Source organism: Petaurus breviceps, unplaced genomic scaffold, assembly GCF_028583685.1.
Source record: "Petaurus breviceps papuanus isolate PSGF00001 unplaced genomic scaffold, PetGlider_PUasm1.0 90977, whole genome shotgun sequence".
Classification (NCBI taxonomy): domain Eukaryota; kingdom Metazoa; phylum Chordata; class Mammalia; order Diprotodontia; family Petauridae; genus Petaurus; species Petaurus breviceps.
In genome coordinates this window covers 22,471,510-22,490,405 of record NW_027187391.1, presented here as the reverse complement: position 1 = coordinate 22,490,405, position 18,896 = coordinate 22,471,510, and the positions used below count along the sequence as shown (strand labels likewise).

At 39.4% G+C, this 18,896-nt stretch overlaps 1 protein-coding gene across 1 annotated transcript; it reads left to right on the top strand.

Moving 5' to 3' along the window:
• Positions 1-2,890: 2,890 nt before the first annotated feature.
• On the top strand, positions 2,891-17,738 carry HEY2 (hes related family bHLH transcription factor with YRPW motif 2). Its single transcript, XM_069077469.1, has 5 exons — positions 2,891-3,223; positions 5,460-5,538; positions 5,674-5,757; positions 8,771-8,852; positions 15,549-17,738. The coding sequence occupies exons 1-5, from the start codon at positions 3,141-3,143 to the stop codon at positions 16,241-16,243; spliced, it is 1,023 nt and encodes a 340-aa protein (XP_068933570.1). The 5' UTR covers positions 2,891-3,140; the 3' UTR covers positions 16,244-17,738.
• Positions 17,739-18,896: the final 1,158 nt, after the last annotated feature.

Genomic DNA, 18,896 nt, shown 5'->3' with positions numbered 1-18,896 from the left:
TGTGTGTGTGTGTGTGTGTGTGTGTGTGTGTGTGTGTGTGTGTGTGTGTGTGTCTTTAGAAAAGGTGGAGCGGTCTTCTGGTTTTCAACAGGTCAGACGCGTGGGCAACAAGGCAGACCAGGTATTTACAATGCGAACACATCAGATCCTTCCCGATCCTCCGAGGCAGGCGCCGCCAGGATCAGCCTAGTCCCCACTAGAGCCGCCGCTGCCGCAGCCTAAGGCATCAAAGATCAGACGTGTCTAGTTCGCGGATCACCGAGCACTGACACTCCCTGGATAGCAGGCGCATTTCACTTGGCCGCCTGGAGCCTCATGGCAGTATTTCCCCGATGCTTTTCCTAGGGGTGGGGAAGAGGGGGAAGCTACTGGGGGTGGGGGATGGGGAGTGGATAATCTGGCTGGATCTAGGTGGGAGGGGAGAGGAACATAACTCAGGTAGCCTAGGCTACTCCACAGTACCCTAAGAGCAGCCGCACCCACTGGAAAAGTGGAAAAGAGGAGCGAGCAGAAGGAATGAGGCTCAAGGCCGCCCAAAGTTTCTGGCATCTCTATCCCCACGCAATTCGATGAATATTCCAAAGCTTAGTTAATGAACAAAACTACAGGCCACACAAGAGTAAAGTCTGGATACTTGACTTCTTAACACATACGATTGCAGTGCCTCAGTCCCTGCCGCTCCAGGGTCCTTTGTGCTTCGTTTCTCCCTCCCCCGTCCCCTTCTCCCACTACAGGATCTGACCCCCCTCCCCCACCCCATCCCCGCCATTTCCCTCCTGCGCTTCCCCGATCCCCCCCACCCGCCCAGACTCTGTCCTCTGGGCAGGTTACATTTCAAAAGTCAGGATGAAAAGGGTCAGATTTCTGTTCACACGGTTAGAGCAGGCTCCACCGAGGGCTTGACACAAAAGAGAGAAGGGCAGTGTGGTAAGAAGGGTTTTTTTGAGGGGGGGGGGGGGGTCTTGATTTGTTTTTGTTTGTTTTTAAAGACAGCTTCACCCTAAGGCTTGTCGATCCTCTCTCTACTCCACTAGAATCCACCAGGGGCTTCGTCCCTGCTGAGGCAAGCCCTCCCCGTCCCCAGTTCCTATCTCCTCCCCACCCCTTTCCCAGCCAAGGCTTTTTCAGATTGTTTGGCCTCGGAGTCGTCTATCCTCTTGGCTTTCCCTGGTTCCTCTTCCCTTATACCTTCTAGTTAGTTTAGGATGGGGACTAATTGGATCAAAGGAACACCTGAGGCTGTCTCATGCAGGGAAGAATGGGATTCAAGGGGAAAAAATCTAAGGTCTGACTAGATCTAAGAGAGGATCTTAGTAAATTTATTTTTCTCAGTAACGGTCTAGGTTTTGTTTGTTTGGCTGGCTGGTTGGGTTTTAAAGGCTCTAATAAGCCCTTCTGCACCTCAGGGCAGCCTACAAGCAAAAGGCATTAATTTAGCTTTGGGGCAGTAACGCCTGGGATCTGAAATAGGAAAGGCGGGGGAATCCGAAGGCTAACTTTCCGTAGGCTCCGTCTCAGCCATTCTAAACTCAAAGCCGTATAGGCGGTTTAAAATAGTATTTTCAGTACTTGAAGAGTGCAGTTTAAAATTTAAAAAAAAATTAAGTTTTAGAAAATGTAGAAGAAACTGGACCAGGGCCTTATAAAGTGATTTTTTAAACTGTCTGACAAAAAAAAAATCACTTTAAATACTAAGGTCACAGACACCCCTTTCTTTCATTTTCCACTGCTCCATTCTCCCAAATCCTTTACTCTGTGACTTCGTGCCCGCTCTTACGGAAAATTGAGACAGCTATGCGGGTGCACAAGCAAAATGAAATTTCCAAAACTTTTCTAGATCCAAGTATTTAGGTTTTACTGGCTCAAGGTAAATCCTGAATTATCCATCTTTCCTCAGTTCTTCATGTCACTAGGTGCAGTCACATCACTTAGGGGTCACCTTCCAGTTTGCGTATACCTTCGCCCCCACCTCGGGAAAATGAAAATGCAAACCAAAAAAATGCGTGCGAATCACACATAATTAGGTACTCTTAAAAGACGTGGAAATACAGTTAAGGAAAAAAATCGAACTATTCTAGATTGTGGTAGCTCTTCCAACTCTTCTCAGGAAATCTGGATTAGTCTCTTTTGAGCGAACATGTTCCCAAATATCCTGCGCTGGAGAAGCAATGGAAATTTAGGGAGAGAGAAAAAGGAAAATCTCTAGAAAAGTTTTAAGAGAATAAGAGGATAAAAGGTCTATATGATGAGACGGTGATCATGTGAGCTTTGGAACCACGGATCCGGAGAGGGGAAAAGCCCAGAGGGGCAGTCTCCCTTTTACTACGACTCCTGCCAAAAGCGCGCGCACACACAAGCACAAGCACGCACGCACGCACACACCAAGCCACGCGTTTGAGGTTATTCTTTTAAACATAGCCCAGAAACTTTGGGACCGAAAGTGACCGGGGAGGGGTTGGGGGTGGGGGGAAGGGAGGGTTGCCGAAACCAAAAGTCTATCACTCAACACCTGATCCTCAGTCTCGGCGTCAGCACAACTTCCCTACATCGAGCTGAGAAATGCGGTAACACTCGCCACGGGGTCGACCCGACTGCGCCTTTCCCCGCCCGCAGCTCCCAGGGACCGGAGGTGCAACGGCAGCTTTCCCACGCTTGAAAACTACCCACTGGCTCTAGGCTTTCGCAAAGGACACCCCTCCTCCCGGTCCCCCTGCCCAGCTCCCTCCCCGATCGCCTCTCAGCTTCCAGCCAATCCCGAGCGCTCCCGACTCCGTGAGGGGGCGGACTGATGCTGCCCATCAGGAGCTTTACGGTCCAATAGGCGGTGCCTTCGGGGGAGCCAGCCGGGGTGGGGGTGGGGGGGAGGATGGGGTTACACCCGGGACAGAACGCGGGGGGGAAGGGGGCGTGCCTGGAGACTGGGCACTTGTGCTCGCTGGAGGTAGGGATTGCAGCGTGGGAAAGAGCAAGCAGGAACAGACCGCTGCTGCCGCCGCCGTCGTGCAGCGCTCGCCAGGCTCAGCGCTACGCTGCAGAACCCGGAGGGAGGGGAGGGCTGGGGGGAGAGGAGAAAAAGAAAAAGACCGGGTGGGTATTTATTCCTCATTAGCCGGCCTTGTGCATCCCCCCGGTTGGCCAAGATGAAGCGACCTTGTGAGGAAACTACCTCAGACAGCGACATGGATGAAACGATAGACGTGGGAAGCGAAAACAATTACTCCGGGTGAGTGTGAACAGCTCAGGTGGTGGGGAGCCTGGCAGGGGTTTCTCCACGTGGGAGGTTTTCTAGGGGTGGCTGGAGGGGGCGAAGAGAGACCCTGGTGGTCCCCTAACCTTCCAGCGTGGCAAAGGCTTTGTGGGAAACTCCTAATGTGGCTGAGCATCTCTTGGGAGTGTCTGCCTCCGGGGCATCCTGGGGAGACCAGAAAACTTGTGCCAGTGAAGCCTTCCATGTTTAATTGTGTCGTGGTGTTGGGAGGTTATATGGGGCATTGTATTGTTTTAGAGGACTTTGAGTTTGTAATCCTTCGGGGGTGGGTGGAACGCGAGGAAGGTGAGACGTTCTGAAATACGCCTGTGGTGGTGAGAGATTTAATGAGCCGGTGACTTCCGAGGCCATGGATCACCTGTAGCACAGTCAGATGTCTGTCATACCGCAGTAGTGGCTCTGCCGAGGACTAGGTAAACTCTAGGAATCCCAGCTCCTGAAGGTCCAATCCGGAGCCCTTTCGAAAACGGGACTGTAGGAGCAGGAAAAACAGAATGGTTTCTTTTTCCTCTTTTCGCCGAAGAGTTAAAAAATGTCCACTAGAAATTTTGAGGCAATTTTATAAAGTCCATACTGGCTAGGTGGCGCTTTGTGGAACACGCATATGTGACTTTGGCAATCCAGAAATAAAATGACCTTCTGTTAGGAGGGTGCGTTCAGGCATCATCGTTTTCACTCTGGTATCTGCCTGATTATTAGGGCTGAAAAAGAGTTGGGTCATGTTGGTAGAAAACAAATCACCACTTCACGTGACAGAGTTACCTGGCATTTTAATGCCAATGCAGGTCAAGTTATAATTGCTTCTAATTAGCATTCCCCGGAGCTGTTAAATTATTTATCTGCAACTAAGTGTCATTCAGAGGTCAGGATTCTTGCCTTTTGAAAATTACTTTTCTTTGGTATTTTCACCGTAATCCAAACACCAAGAAGCCAAAGATATATGAAAAGTTTAAAAAAATCTTCTGTCCCAGTAGTTCTCAGAGTGTGATCTGAGGACACAGTGGTCTTTGAGGTAAAAACTTATTTCATCATTATGCAAGATATTTTAATGATAGTTTAATGATATTTTAATTTCTAGTACAGTAAACATGAATAGACAGCCCCCGTAAGTAAAGGCTTTCGGGAGTACTCAATAATTTTTGAGTATAATAAAGGGCCCTGAGACTAAAAACTTTGAAAACTGCTGATCTGTCTTATCTAGTTAAGTGTTTCTCAAAGTGCAGTATGTCTCAAAAAATGAGGCTGAAGGTGCAGAAGACATTGAAGAAAAGGAGGAATGTTTGAAGTAGGGGTGAAAATGAAGGAGGGGGGCTAGTTACATTGGAATTCTGAGATAGAAAGCAGTTCCGACCATTATTTCTGAAAGAAAACAGCACAAATAATAAAAACAGCAAATTCTTGAACATAAGTTGTATAATCCTGGTACATTATGAAAAAAGAGACTTACAAAATGAATGAGACAGTGAACTTAAGGATGCAGTTCCCAGACTTTATAGGTAGGTTTAAACCTAGACTTAAAGAATGGAAGATTTTAAACTACAGGGGTCAGATTCATTTTCAGAGTAAAGCAGATCTATCTGGCCATTCCCCTTTAGTGTGATGCATGTGTGTTGTTAACTTATTGATTCATAGTTTTCTGGGAGTTAAGTACATATCAAAGTTTAGTTTTTCTTGTGCTAAGAAATACAATAAGATAGCTTTTGTTTATTTTAATAATTGGATCTAGGGTGAATGCTAGTGACACATGACCACACTGTATCTGTTTGATAGCAAGACTTTAATGTGACCTTTATTTTAAAATAGCTTTGCTTTATCCAGCGCCAGAGAGAAAATGTTAACAGAGGTTAGCAGACTTTTGGGGAAAATCTAACTGGAACTATGAAGTATCTAAAGCTACACACTTTTCACAAAGTCCACAATTCTTTCAGTGAGTTATAGGAGAGGCTAAAAACAGTGTTCTCTTATGGCCTTGAAGCCAAGATTGTCCACTGAAAGATGTAATTCAAACCTAGAGAGAGACCAGAAGGCCTTAAAAGCAAAATGTGGTAGAAGTGAAGGAAGAGTTAAGAATAAAGGACCAAACACTTAGGGGAGTAGGGTAATCGCTGAATATTTAATAGGTGGCATCAGGTACCCACAAGGAACAATCATTGTGTTATGTAGCACCTGACACATTCTTACTGTTTCATAGGCAAAGTACGGGCTCTGTGATTCGATCAAATTCTCCGACAACAACATCTCAGATTATGGCCAGAAAGAAAAGAAGAGGGGTATGTGTACTGTTTTTACCCTCTTTCTTTGATTTCATGAAATCAGTCTAACATGTAATGTTGTATCTTTCCATTTTGCATAATTTTACTATTTATGCATTCATAAACTTTCTTGTTTCTTTTCCTTTGTGATAGATTATAGAAAAAAGGCGTCGTGATCGAATAAATAACAGTTTATCTGAGTTGAGAAGACTTGTGCCAACTGCTTTTGAAAAACAAGTAAGTTGCCTCCCCGCCCCAGATTCGTGTATGTGTGCTCTCACATACACATACATACACACACACATTCTCATCTGGTAATGTGGGTTCTTGTTAAAGCTCATTAAAATAATAGTGTATGTGTCCTGATCTGGCATAAAGCAGCCATTTCAATAAAATGCTTTGTTGTGGCAAAACTATTAAAAACATAATCCGTCATGAAGCCGAAAAACATTTCCATTCTTTTGCTTCTTTTTCCCTTAAGGGTAGGAGTGTTCATGCTTTCTCTGTTCTTTCTATGAATTCCAGTAGTGGTTTTGTTTAAAAATGTGCTTCATGCAGTATGCTTCAAAAAAGAATGAAATGTAAGCTACACTTCTGTCTCAAATTGTGTTTTTTTTATTTAAACACTTTTTCTTATTAAAAAAGACAGCAATCCCAGAAATAGCATATCTAACCCACAATCTTAAAGTATAAACTGATTTACCAAACCATTTACTTTCATTTTAATGCCTTCTTATTAGCCTATTTGATTTGAAGCATCCTTCTAAAAGTCTGGTATGATCAAACTTGACCATGTAATGAACCATGTTCAGAATAGAAATACACCTTTAAAAAAAAGACATTTGCACAAGTAAGAAAGTAGAGAGCTGGTCAGTTTCAAAGTTGCTTGCTTCATGGCTCAAGAAAAATCATATTTAAAACTACCTATAGAAGTCTGTTGGCAGCACAGATACCAGAGTATCCTTCAAAGGACAGAAACATATGATGGAAATACTTTCAATTTAGTTCAAACAGGGTATGAGACAACAGTTATTTGTTCCATTTTATTGTTTACTTCATGAACACCACAAACATTATAATACAACCCCTACAAAGCCCTTGGAAAATACCCAGAAACTGCAGTTTTGAGTTATTAGTCACTCTCAGTGAAACTACTTGTACCATCTCTTATGGAAAAGATTAACACTGAGAAAAAGTACAGCATGTAATACACTATTAATTATAAATTCTTAATGGGGGAAAAGTTACCAAAAAAAGACACTCATTCTATATTCCTGAGTCTTTCCATAAGGAGAAAAGTAATGTAAAAAAAAATAAAAGTAATTTTGATGAGGAATGCTTTGAATCCCTCTATGCTATTATTAAAATATCAATTATCATTGCTTTTTAAAAATGTTCTGATTACTGAAAGTCTGTCCACAGTTATTAGGATCACTTGGTTTAGGATTTTTTTTTTTGGTTTGTTAGATTTTTTCTTAAATATTGACTTAAAACAACTTAAGCTTTAAAAAACAAACCTCTGTTCTCTGGCAGTAAGTTATTATAAACACATGGGTCTCACATTTGCAGAGTTTGGTTACCAAGAACAGAGAGTTAGAACTTGTCATAGTATGATTAGAAGAGTATTCCTTCATGGGAATAAGTAACTTGGGGACCCTCACTATGGACTATCCATTTAAAACAAGTAAAACTTAGAAATCGAAACCAAATCTTAGCCTCTGTTTTGAAAACTTAATATGTTATACATTATCCATCCAGCTTTTGCTGGCAAGTCAAGCAGCCTTAATAGATATCTGTGTGTTCCAGTGACTTCATAGGTATCTTTACAAGGAAATAATTTCAACATTTTTTTTTAAACGTCTAGGTTTCCACTCTGAAGGAGCTCACAGTCTAATCGAGAGGACACAAACAAATAAATTACCAAAGCAAAGCAAAATGGGGGGAAAAGTATTTCTAATTCAATTATAGAGAAACTATCAAAACTTCAAAAAAACAATTCAAAGATCCTTAAGAATTTAAAATACTACCCTGATTAGAACTGAGTTTTCCTCTCATCTTTTGGATATTGATACACAGAGTGACACCTGCTGGTGAAAAATGAAAAGGGGTGGGTTTTTTTGTTTTTGTTTTTTTTTAGTTGTGGTTTGTTTTTTTTTTTTTGGTTTGGGTTTTTTTTGGGGGGGGTGGGGGGGTTTGGTTTATTTCTTTCCTCCAGGGAGGGACTTTGCTGATAATGAGCTAGTGGATTACTTTAATGGCAAAATCATTTTCCTTTAAAAGCTTATTTTTTTAAAAGTCAGTTTTAAGGGCAAAATCGTTAAAATCATGTTCACTTTGTATCATATAGTAATTGATAAGCCTGCAGTATCCTATAATACTATTTAGCATCCAAAGTAAGGCAAAAGACATTTTTTGCCAAGATAAAAAAAATAAATGCAAAGCTTTTTATTCTGTACAACTGTACAGGCTTTAATTCAGTCTTTTAATATACGTAAAAACATGACACTGTCAATATACCTGAAAGTCTTTTTTTTAATTTCATGAGGTGATTTTTTTTTTATTTTTAAAATTAATTTATTTTTAGTTTTCCACATTCACTTCCATAAGGTTTTGAATTCTAAGTTTTCTCCCCCTCCACAAGACTGTATGTAATCTGATACAGGCTCTATATATACATTTTCACATTAGTCATGTTGTAAAGAAGAATTAGAACCAATGGGAGGAACCACGAGAAAGAAGAAACAAAGGGGAAAAAAGCACAAATACTATGCTTCAATCTGCATTTAGACTAGTTCTTTTTCTGGATGTGGGTGCACTTTACATCATGAGTCTTGAAGTTGTTTTAGGTCCTTGAATTGCTGAGAGGACCTAAGTCTTTCAAAGTTGATCATTGAACCAGTGTTACAGAGTACAGTGTTCTCCTGGTTCTGCTCACTTCATTCAGCATTAGTTCATTTAAGTTTTTCCAGGTTCTGAAAGTCTTTTATAAGATCAATTATTTTATTAGACCTCCAGTCATTCTTTAAAAGTAGATGTGATAAGTATTATAAGTTATGGCATAGTATGAATAGTTACAGCTATTCAGTGATGTACTAGGAAGTCTGATAGGCATCGGAGTTATATTTTGGGAAGAAATAAACCTAACAATGTTCTGATATCAAGGAAAATTAAAACCATAACAGTAGGTTCAATGAAAAGTATGCTAAATTAGAACCTATAGGATTTGTAAGGCTTTATTGTTTTCTTCAAGGGATCTGCAAAATTGGAAAAAGCAGAAATACTACAAATGACAGTGGATCATTTGAAGATGCTTCAAGCAACCGGAGGTAAAAGTAAGTCACTTTCTCTCTGCACCTTTTTTTTTTTTAATTTAAGTATTGTAAACCCAGAGCTGAACAGTTCTTTAACATGCTGGGATAGGCGGTCCCAGATTAAAGCAGTGGAAATCAATGCTAATGGCAGGATTAAACTCGTGGGAAAGGACTGCTGGAACAAAAGAAACACTTGACCCTGGGCTTGTGTTTGCTTTCATAACACTGTGGGAGTAAAGGCTTCATTCATGGGCAGCCCAGTCAGAGATTTGTTTGGGGCTTCAGAAGAGCACTGAAATCTGCACTGGGAGACAAAACAAACACACAAACATCCAAACATAAACAGGAGGTTGGCGACAACCATTAGGCTGCACCAAAACCAGAGCTAGAATTTGATATAATGTAGGTATCTGTAAGGAAGTGAAAATTCTTTGTTGTTTTGGATAACTTTTGTTTGGTGCAGGGTGGAGGGGAGTTGAAAGCTATTTTAAATAACTGATAACAAATCTCTATATTTCACACAATTAATGGAAATAACTATCCCCAGATTTAAGTACTGGGGAATGGACTGGGCAGTAGTTAAATGACAGTAGTGGGAAGATGAGAAGGAAATAGATCAGTTAGGGATCTTTCTCTTTTTTTTTCTTTTTTGGAGGGGGGAATATCAGGGCAATTGGGGTTAAGTGACTTGGCCAAGGTCACATGGCTAGTAAGTATTAAATGTCTGAGGCCAGATTTAAACACAGGTCCTCCTGACTCCAGGGCCAGTGCTCTATTCACTGTGCCACCTAGCCGCCCCGATCTCTTTTTTTTTAAAGACCTAAAATTTACCTACTAAGGGGACAGAGGGCCTATAAATACTCCAGTTCCCTTATATGCACATCCCTCAGGTTTTATATGTAGCCTACGTATGACTATTTCCTCTTAAAGGATGTCCTTAATGTTTATTTTAACTGCCTTATAAAGCTGTTTAGGGAACCACTCATACAGTGTGATTTCCCTCAGGCCTTACCCTCCCAAGTACTGATTGCTAACTGTAAAGGAGAGTGGATGAAGTTTAGTCAGGAGGCCTGGGATTTAGTCCTTTTATATTACTTACTGTGTGACAAGGATAACTCACTTAAAATAGCAATAAAAGCAACAGAGTTGTTGGGCACCAAAGGCCTTTGCAAACCGTAAAGTGCAAGGTAATCATAAAAGTAAGACCAGACCTCAGACACTAGTTGTGACCCTCAGCAAGTTACTCAACCTCTGTTTGCCTCAGTTTTCTTATCTGTAAAATGAGGATAATTAATAGCACCTACCTCCCAGGGTTGTCATGAGATAATAATTGAGATAAAGTACTTAGCACAGTGCCTGGTACATAGTAAGCAACACATAAGTGTTATGAGGGTTACTAAAGTTAGGCATAATGAATAAAACCTTGATTTCTGTTTTATGAAAACGTAAGCAAGAAGTATAAGATGTGCCCTGTCCCTGTAGCTGTTCAGGCAGAGCCTCCAATAATTGCTTAGCAGGAGTGTTATAGAGAAGAATCATGCTTTTAAATAGGGGGTTGGCTAAGGACTTCTGATGTCCCTTCTAACTTTATTTTTGCAGATGACAGAGTCTGGTCCTATTAAGGTCAAATAAAAATCTCTGACCTTAATAGGACCAGACTAAGTTAGAAGGGACTTTTGAAAGTCTTGAAATCTCTGGGAGAAGCTAGGGAAGCCTTTGTGTTTACTGGAAAGAGCTAGGAACTGGGAGTTAAAAGTAGCTGAATATGAATCCTTACTACCTGTGTGACCTTGAGCAAGTTACTTTCTTGGCCTCAGTATTTTTATCAGTAAAATAAAGGGCTTGATTATATGATCTAAGGCTCTTGCCAGATTTAGATCTAGGATCCTGTGAACTTAGATTATAAAAGAATCTATTTCTTTATTTCATACAGATTCCAAGATAGAAATGTTGAGTATAAAGGTAAACTCATGTTATTAGAAATTTCTTGTACCTCCATTGATTTGTTAGGTACGAAATTAAAAATTTAACCTCTTCTATTCTCTTTTCAATTCATTAAAACACTCACTATGCACAAAGCACAGTACCAGGAAAAATTCAGGATTTAGGTGAAACGAAATCCTGCCTTCAAGGAGTTTGCAGTCTGATCTTGCAGTCTAGTTGGAGGATAAGTAAGATATAATCACAGATAACCATAATACAAAAATAAATACTAGCTGCACTTCCTTGAAATGTGGCTTTCTTATATTTGAATGGTTTTATCATTTTGAGTCCTAGCCCAGGGGCTACTCTTAGCTATTCAGAACACTTCTGAAGCTTGCCTTAAGAGAGAACATTTTTTTTTTAAGTTCATACTGTCTGTTCCTGGTAGGTAATTTAAAAAATAATTAGGTAGATGATGCGTAAAGGTTTGGAGAAGAAATCAGTTATCATGTCTCTTAGTCAATAGAATGTCCTTTGTCAAAGGTTTTCAGCCTTGGGCTATGGCTGGATTCTAATTTATTTTTTAACAACTCTTTTTTACTTCTGTCTTCATTTGGAATTGGTATTGTTTTTTTTAGTTAACATTAAGAAACAGCAAACTACTCAGGTCTGTAAGTTACATAATAAAGTATGGTGTTGGAATGTGCTCAGTTTATGGCTACAAAGGAAAATTTCCTGGGAGTTTCTGGAATAAATTGTGTTGGCCTACCTTCTGTTTCCTTTGTAGCTATGAACAAGCTGAGTAATGTCAGTTTCTAAAGCCATTTGGACTCTGTCTCATGAGAGTAATACTTCATACCCTTGCCTTTGGTTATACTGCTTTGGGAGATTTCACCTTCTGACTTCATTAACATTCTATTTCAAAAATACCTTTGCTTCCTGATCTAAAATGTAATTTGTTAATAGCACTATTAATATGTTAGGGGTAATCATAGCTTTCTTTTGTACTTGATCTAACATCTTTCAGTTTGCCTAATTCAGGGGTGGAGAACCTGCAGCCTCAGGGCTACATGTGGCCCTCTAGATCCTCAAGTGTGGCACTTTGATTGAATCAGTCATAGTTACACACGGAGACACAAATAAGAGCCCTGACTGAATCAGTCAAAGGGCTGCACTTGAGGACCTAGAGGACCACTTGTAGCCTTGAGGCTGCAGGTTCTCCACTCCTAGATTTATTAGGCATTCATTCTTTTTGGTAAATCTAATTTCGCCTCTAAATATGTTTCCAAGACTTCCAGACTTATAATTATAAGTATGGAATTTTTAATACATGGGACAACTGTTGTCCAAAATGTTTTGCCTATAGAATATTATGATGGTCACAGAATCTCGGCGTCAGAAGGGTCCTCAGAGGACATCTAATCCAACTTGTACCTGGCCAGGAATTTCTTATACCTCATCCCTGAAAAGCGGTCATTCAGGACCTTTCTAGTAATTGACATATATAACAGAAGCCACAAAGGATTTCTTACTTGCTAAGTAGTTACAAAAGATGCCAATTATGTGTGATTACATTATCTCTTATACGTGTGTGTGTGTGTACGTGTACGTGTACACATACAGGTTCGTGGAAAAATTTCATCGTAAGAGCAAAAAAAAACTGGAAATGGCATTAAATCAAGTTAGAAAGAGAGAACACTATTATATATTAGGATCATAGCTCTAGAGCCAGAAAGGATTATTCCCATCCTTTATTTTTTAGATGAAGAAACTGAAGTGTAGGTTAAGTGCTGATGTCATACAAGTAATTGACACCAGAGATGAGATTTGAACCTGGGTCCTCTAGTTCCAGAGCACATGTTCTTTTCGCGGACTCCCAAATTCTAAAAATTACTCTTTGAAACAAAGTAGTGAACTTACCCCCATATTTATCTATCATTTTCCACTAATTTTGTTTTTTCTACATACACAAATGTGAAGGTGCTGTGATTTCATCAGTGGGTAGAACTCCCAGTGTGGGACCCCCTTCGCCAACCCAAAAAAGAAATTTCTGTGATAATTTTATTATATATTTAAAGGAATAAATTTGCAATTTTGTATGCAATCATCTTTTTCTTGTATTATGTTATGTTTTATTCCATAAATCAAAAATTGAAAAACTGTTAAAAGAAACTGCAGCACAGAGAATTTAAGTGATTTACCCAGGGTTATACAGCTAGTAAATTTCTAAGGCAGTATTTGAGCCCTTATCTTCCTAAGTCCAAGTCCAAGGCTCTGTGTGTTTGAGGTTCGTTGAGGTTAAATGATTTGCCCAGGATAACACAGCTAGAAAATGTCATAGGAGATATTTGAACTCAGGTCTTTCTGACTCCATAGTCAGCACTCTATTGACTGTGGCACATTACCTCTATTTTCCCCTATGTATGTAATCTATTCTATTTAATATGTGTTATTTTATTATGTTCTGATAAAGGGATAGTTTTACATAAACTGTGGCATTTTTACATTCATGGGATCATAGGTTTTAGAAGGAATCTTCAAAAGCCATGAGTCTAGCACTTCTCATTTTTTAAGAGGAAAAGAAACTAATTCATTTTTGGTGGAATTGTGAACTGATCCAACCATTTTGGAGACAGTCTGGTATTGTGCCCAAAGAGTTGTTAAACTGCCTATACCCTCTAACCCAGAAATACCACTATGGTCTGTTTCTGAAGATAATTAGGGGAAAGGAGTAGAGGGAACTTATATGTTCTAAAGTGTTTATAGCAAGTCTTTGTAGTGGCAAAGAACTGGAAATTGCAGGGATGCCCATCAATTGGGGAATGGCTGAAAAAGTTGTAATATGGGATTGTGATAGAATACTACTGTGCTATAAAAAATGATGAGCTCAGTGATTTTAGAAAAACTTGGGAAGACTTGCATGAAATACTGAAGAACAAAATAAAGAGAACATTGTATAGAGTTAACAGTAATATTGTTTTCAGAACAATTTTGAGCAAATAAGTTATTTTGACTATTATAAATACCCAAATTAATTATAAAGGACATATGAATGAAGACGCTATCTGTATCCAGAGAAAGAATTGATAAACAGAAAAATGTGTAGAACAATTTTGCACATAGAGAGAGAGAGAGAGAGATATGCACCTGTGGTGGGGACAGGGGAGGAAAGAAAAAAGGGAAAAAAGACATTTTTATGTATTTAAAAGGAATAGCAAGTTGTACATGATAGATTTACAATTTCATGTGCAATCATCTTTTTATCATATTATGTCATAGAAATACTTGTTTTATTCCATAAATTAAAAATTGAAAAAAAACTGTTTAAAGAATCTGTATCACAGAGAATTTAAATGATTTACCCAGGGTAAATTTCTAAGGCAGTATTTAAACCCATATCTTCCTAAATCCAAGGCTCTATCCACTATACCAAGGGTAGGGAACCTGCAGCTTTGAGGCCACATGTGGCCCTCTAGGCTCTCAGGTGTGGCCCTTTGACTGAATCCAAACTTCACAGAACAAATGCCCTTACTAAAAGGATTTGTTTTGTAAAACTTGGACTCAGTCTCAAAAGTTTGCACGACCTGAACCACATTTCAAGCATGAGGTAATAAGAACATGGGCAGACTTGAGACTATGCTGACATTATCGGGATTAATAAGAATTATATGTAATATAAAAATCAGTAATAGAATGTCATTTAAAAAGAAAAGAAACTCAGACCAGTCCAACTTACTACCCATGTGAACTTTGGCAAATCAATTAGCCTCTCTTGCCTTCAGTTTTCTCATGTGTAAAATAAGGGAACTAGGACAGATGATCTCGGGTCCAAATCTTATGATGGTATGACTCACCTTTGAGCTAGTTGTAACACTAATTTCAGGTGTGTGTATGAGTATATATACAAGTATATACACCCATTCATTAGACTGTTCTTGGAAAAGTGCTGGATAGCCTATACTTAAGAATGAGCGGCATTTATAATGAAATTCAATGAAGTTAAGAATTCCACTAGGTATCTTATACCATTAAGCAGCCATGTACATGTTGGCAGAAAACTGATTAATGTAGCTCTTCAAATTAATAACCGAATTACACACAAAAAAAACCCTCATTTTGTTTCCACTGATACTTTTTTCTTTATGAGGCTCAGTGACAAGATGTTTTCAGTTTTCTGTTAAGTAATACAACATGTCAAGATGCAGTTATAATTTTACTAAGCAGGTGATATCCTAATAAAAATTGCTAAAGAAAGTCCCCAGACTGTCAAAATGTATGTGGTGTTTAGCATCTAGGTTATAAAGACCAACACCAGAGAGAAAGGGGCAGGATGCTATGGACAGACCCTTTAATCTTCAATCCATGTTGTGTGTAAAGGAGACAGAGAAACTCTAGATCTCTATTACCATGAAAAGGCCTGCCATGGAATTCCACTCTCCCACAGTATAAGAAGAGAGTGATAGCATGTTTCTTTGAAGAGTCGGAAACATGAATGTTCTTAATTTCTTTTTCCACTGAAATATTTGGTTGTAGGAATTGTTGCATGCTGTATCGCTACAGTTTCACACACAAATTATCAAATATGCTTTTTAAAAATTTCTGTTAAACAAAAAATACAAATTATCAGTCTTACCTGTTTAGAGGAAATAGGTTCTAACTAAATCTGAGCAAGGACAAAGTGGAACATTAGCTGGTATTTGCTCACACCATTTTTTTGATAGTCCTTTCTCACCGTTGCCCTCCTCCCTCCCCCTTTTTTTTTTTCCTTTTTCCTTCCCCAATTCTGTCTTTCAGGTTATTTTGATGCCCATGCACTCGCCATGGATTTCATGAGCATTGGATTCCGAGAATGCTTAACCGAAGTTGCAAGGTACCTGAGCTCAGTGGAAGGTCTGGACACATCGGATCCCCTGAGAGTCCGACTTGTTTCTCATCTCAGTACCTGTGCCTCTCAGAGGGAGGCAGCTGCCATGACTAGCTCCATGGCCCACCACCATCACCACCCTTTACATCCACATCACTGGACAGCTGCTTTTCACCACCTTCCTACAGCCTTGCTCCAACCAAATGGACTGCACGCCTCAGAAACCACGCCTTGTCGGCTGTCCACAGCATCAGAAGTGCCTCCCCCTTCCCATGGCTCAGCTCTTCTCACAGCCACTTTCGCTCATGCCGACTCTGCACTTCGAATGCCTTCCACAGGCAGCGTGGCTCCCTGTGTTCCACCCCTCTCTACTTCTCTCCTGTCCCTCTCTGCCACCGTCCATGCTGCTGCTGCAGCAGCCACAGCAGCTGCTCACAGTTTCCCCCTTTCCTTTGCTGGGGCATTCCCCATGCTCCCGCCGAATGCAGCAGCAGCAGCCGTAGCAGCTGCAACAGCCATCAGCCCACCTTTATCTGTGTCAGCAACTTCCAGTCCCCAGCAGACAGGCAGTGGAACAAACAGTAAACCTTACCGACCCTGGGGGACAGAAGTTGGAGCTTTTTAATATTCCCTGGAAGCTTTCTACTGGACTTTTGGCAGTAATAACTGAATGTCCTTCATTTCAGTCAGCTTAAAGGCCTGCACCCTGAAGGTAGCAGCCGTGACAGATGCCTGAAAATCCACCAGGAAACAAAACACACTGTTTTTAGACACACATCTCACAAGAAGAAATGCTATTACCTGTTTTCTTCTTTGTTTTTGCTTCAGGCATCTTGTTAGCCAACAAAGTGAGCTTTTGAAAATGTCACATTATTTTTACCGTTTAAAAGTTTATGAGGGAAGTATACAGATTCGAGAGATAATCTTCCAGCTACACATCTTCATGTTTGTGAGTTAGGAAAGAAAATATTCCATGGAATTCTCCTGAGGCTGGATAAGAAAAAAAAAAACATGATTTAAAGTTTCATAAGTGCCTGAGCTATTAAATATTTTCTTTATAAAGGAAAAACATTGCACAAGAAAAGAAGGTAGACAGGACAGGTATGGGCTAAGAAATGGGAAGGGAAGGAGTACTGCATTAGGCTACAGACATTTGATACATTTCCAGAGAAGAGTGCACTGTTAAAACCAACAGATTTATTTAGCTAAAAGGGGTTGCTGAGAAATAATTTTCAGGTTGAAAGGCCTAGTTTTATCTTACCTAGTTTACTTTCTTTGTACAGACTTGCTAAGTGGTGACATCTAGCATAGCATTGGTATAAGCAATTATCCTATCAGTGCTTGGATTAACAAACAATTCAGCAACACTTGCGAGCCTTCAGGCTCTTTTTTAAAAAATTGGCTTAATATATGGTGCTTCTTTATTAGTGCACCTATGTGTATGTAACTGCCTACTGAGTGCCCACTGGAGGATTTTTGATTCATGCCAATACAAAAAACTCCTTTGTAAGATGTTAAATTAACTTATTTAGTTGCATTTGGACTATTTTTATATATATTATATATACTTTTCATTGCCTCCTGATAACATGCAAAATCTTTCTGTTACCTATGAGGGAGATTGTAATTTCTTGGGACAACAGATGATGAGATGGGTAGGGAGCATTAGGAAAAGAAAAGGCACTATTTTTTTAAGTTGCTCTTTCCCAAATTCACAAATTTCATTTGATTCCAAACCAAGATGAATGTATTCAATGTGATGCCAGTAAATTATTTTATGTCCATACCCAGACAAATAGTGCTACACAATGGTGTTTTGGTTTGTTTTTTTGCTTTTGTTTTATGACATAAAATAATCTCTTAATACATTGAATCAAGCACGTGAGATTTTATGTTTTGGAAAATAAAGACACAGCATGTATTATGCACTTGATTTCTCTGCTGTGTGGAGAAAGCAATAAACATTATGAGAATGTTAAACATTATGCAAAATATACTTTAAAATATTTGTTTTAAAAATACTGTACCTAGTCTTGGTTTTTGCATTACTTTGTAACTTTTTTTCTATGCAAAAGTCTTTACATATCACTAATTAAATGGATTCCTTTTTTTGACTGTTATGGATAAATTGAAATTATTTGCTACTGCAGAATGGAAAAAAAAGTAGGCAGATTGAAAATTAAGCCTAGTTTCCCTAACAATCTAAGCCAAGACTTTTTCCCCTTGCTAAATCATTTTAGCTCATTTTTGTTATAATTTGTTTGAACCTGAAACTTCCAAGCCTACCTGACCTCAGGACAGCATTTGTTTCCTATGCTTCTAAATTCAGCATTACTGATAGGACATTATTGTGGTGTATGAACTGATTGGTTCTCTAGACTACCATTCCTACCTTTTTCTCAGGAAACATGTGTGCTAGGCATTTCTTCTTAGAAATAATTAAATTACAGAAATAGACCTAAATAGAAATAACCTGAATAGGCAATACTGCAAAGAGAATGTGCTCTAAAAATCATGTATCTCAAAGGTCATTTGTAGAGTTTTTAAAAATATGCATACATAAGCACAAGATACTATGCTTCCCCTTTGTGCTTTTCTGAAATGACATTGTAGAACCATAAAATATCATGGGTTTCCTTTCTTTCTTTGCTATATTGAAGCCTGAGAAGTACATTACTGATTTCAGGGAAATAGTTTAAACAATATAAAAAGTGAATAGAATGAAGAGGTTTCCCCCCCCCCCCCTTTTTATTTCTGTCTTTGCTAGCAAGGACACATCAGTGTATTATCTTTATTTAGTCTTTCAGTTTCAACCTAAAGTTTCCCAACATCTCTACCTGGTTCCATCCATTTTCAGAATTGATCTCAAATTTGTTTTTAATCTAATTGTGGATATGGTATCATCTTAATTCAAGTCAAACATTTCTCAAAGGACTCCTTGCCACAAAGCACTACTTTGCACTCAAAGGTGCAAAGAAAAGGTGGGTACGGGGTGGGGGGGGTGAGACTGGGGGGCGGTTCCTGCCACAGTCAAGGAATTAGTTTAACTGGGGAGAAAACAAACAATTTTATACAAATAGGACACACGCAGGAAAAGTTAGAGATGGTCTCAATAGGGAAGGCACTAATATTAAGGAAGATTGACAATGGTTTCTTTAAGAAATATTTTAGCTGAGACTTGAAAGAAGCCAGGAGGTGAAGATGGAGAGAATTCCAAGCATGGGGGACAATCAATGAAAATGCAGTCAGGAGATACTCCTCTTGTATGAGGAACAGCA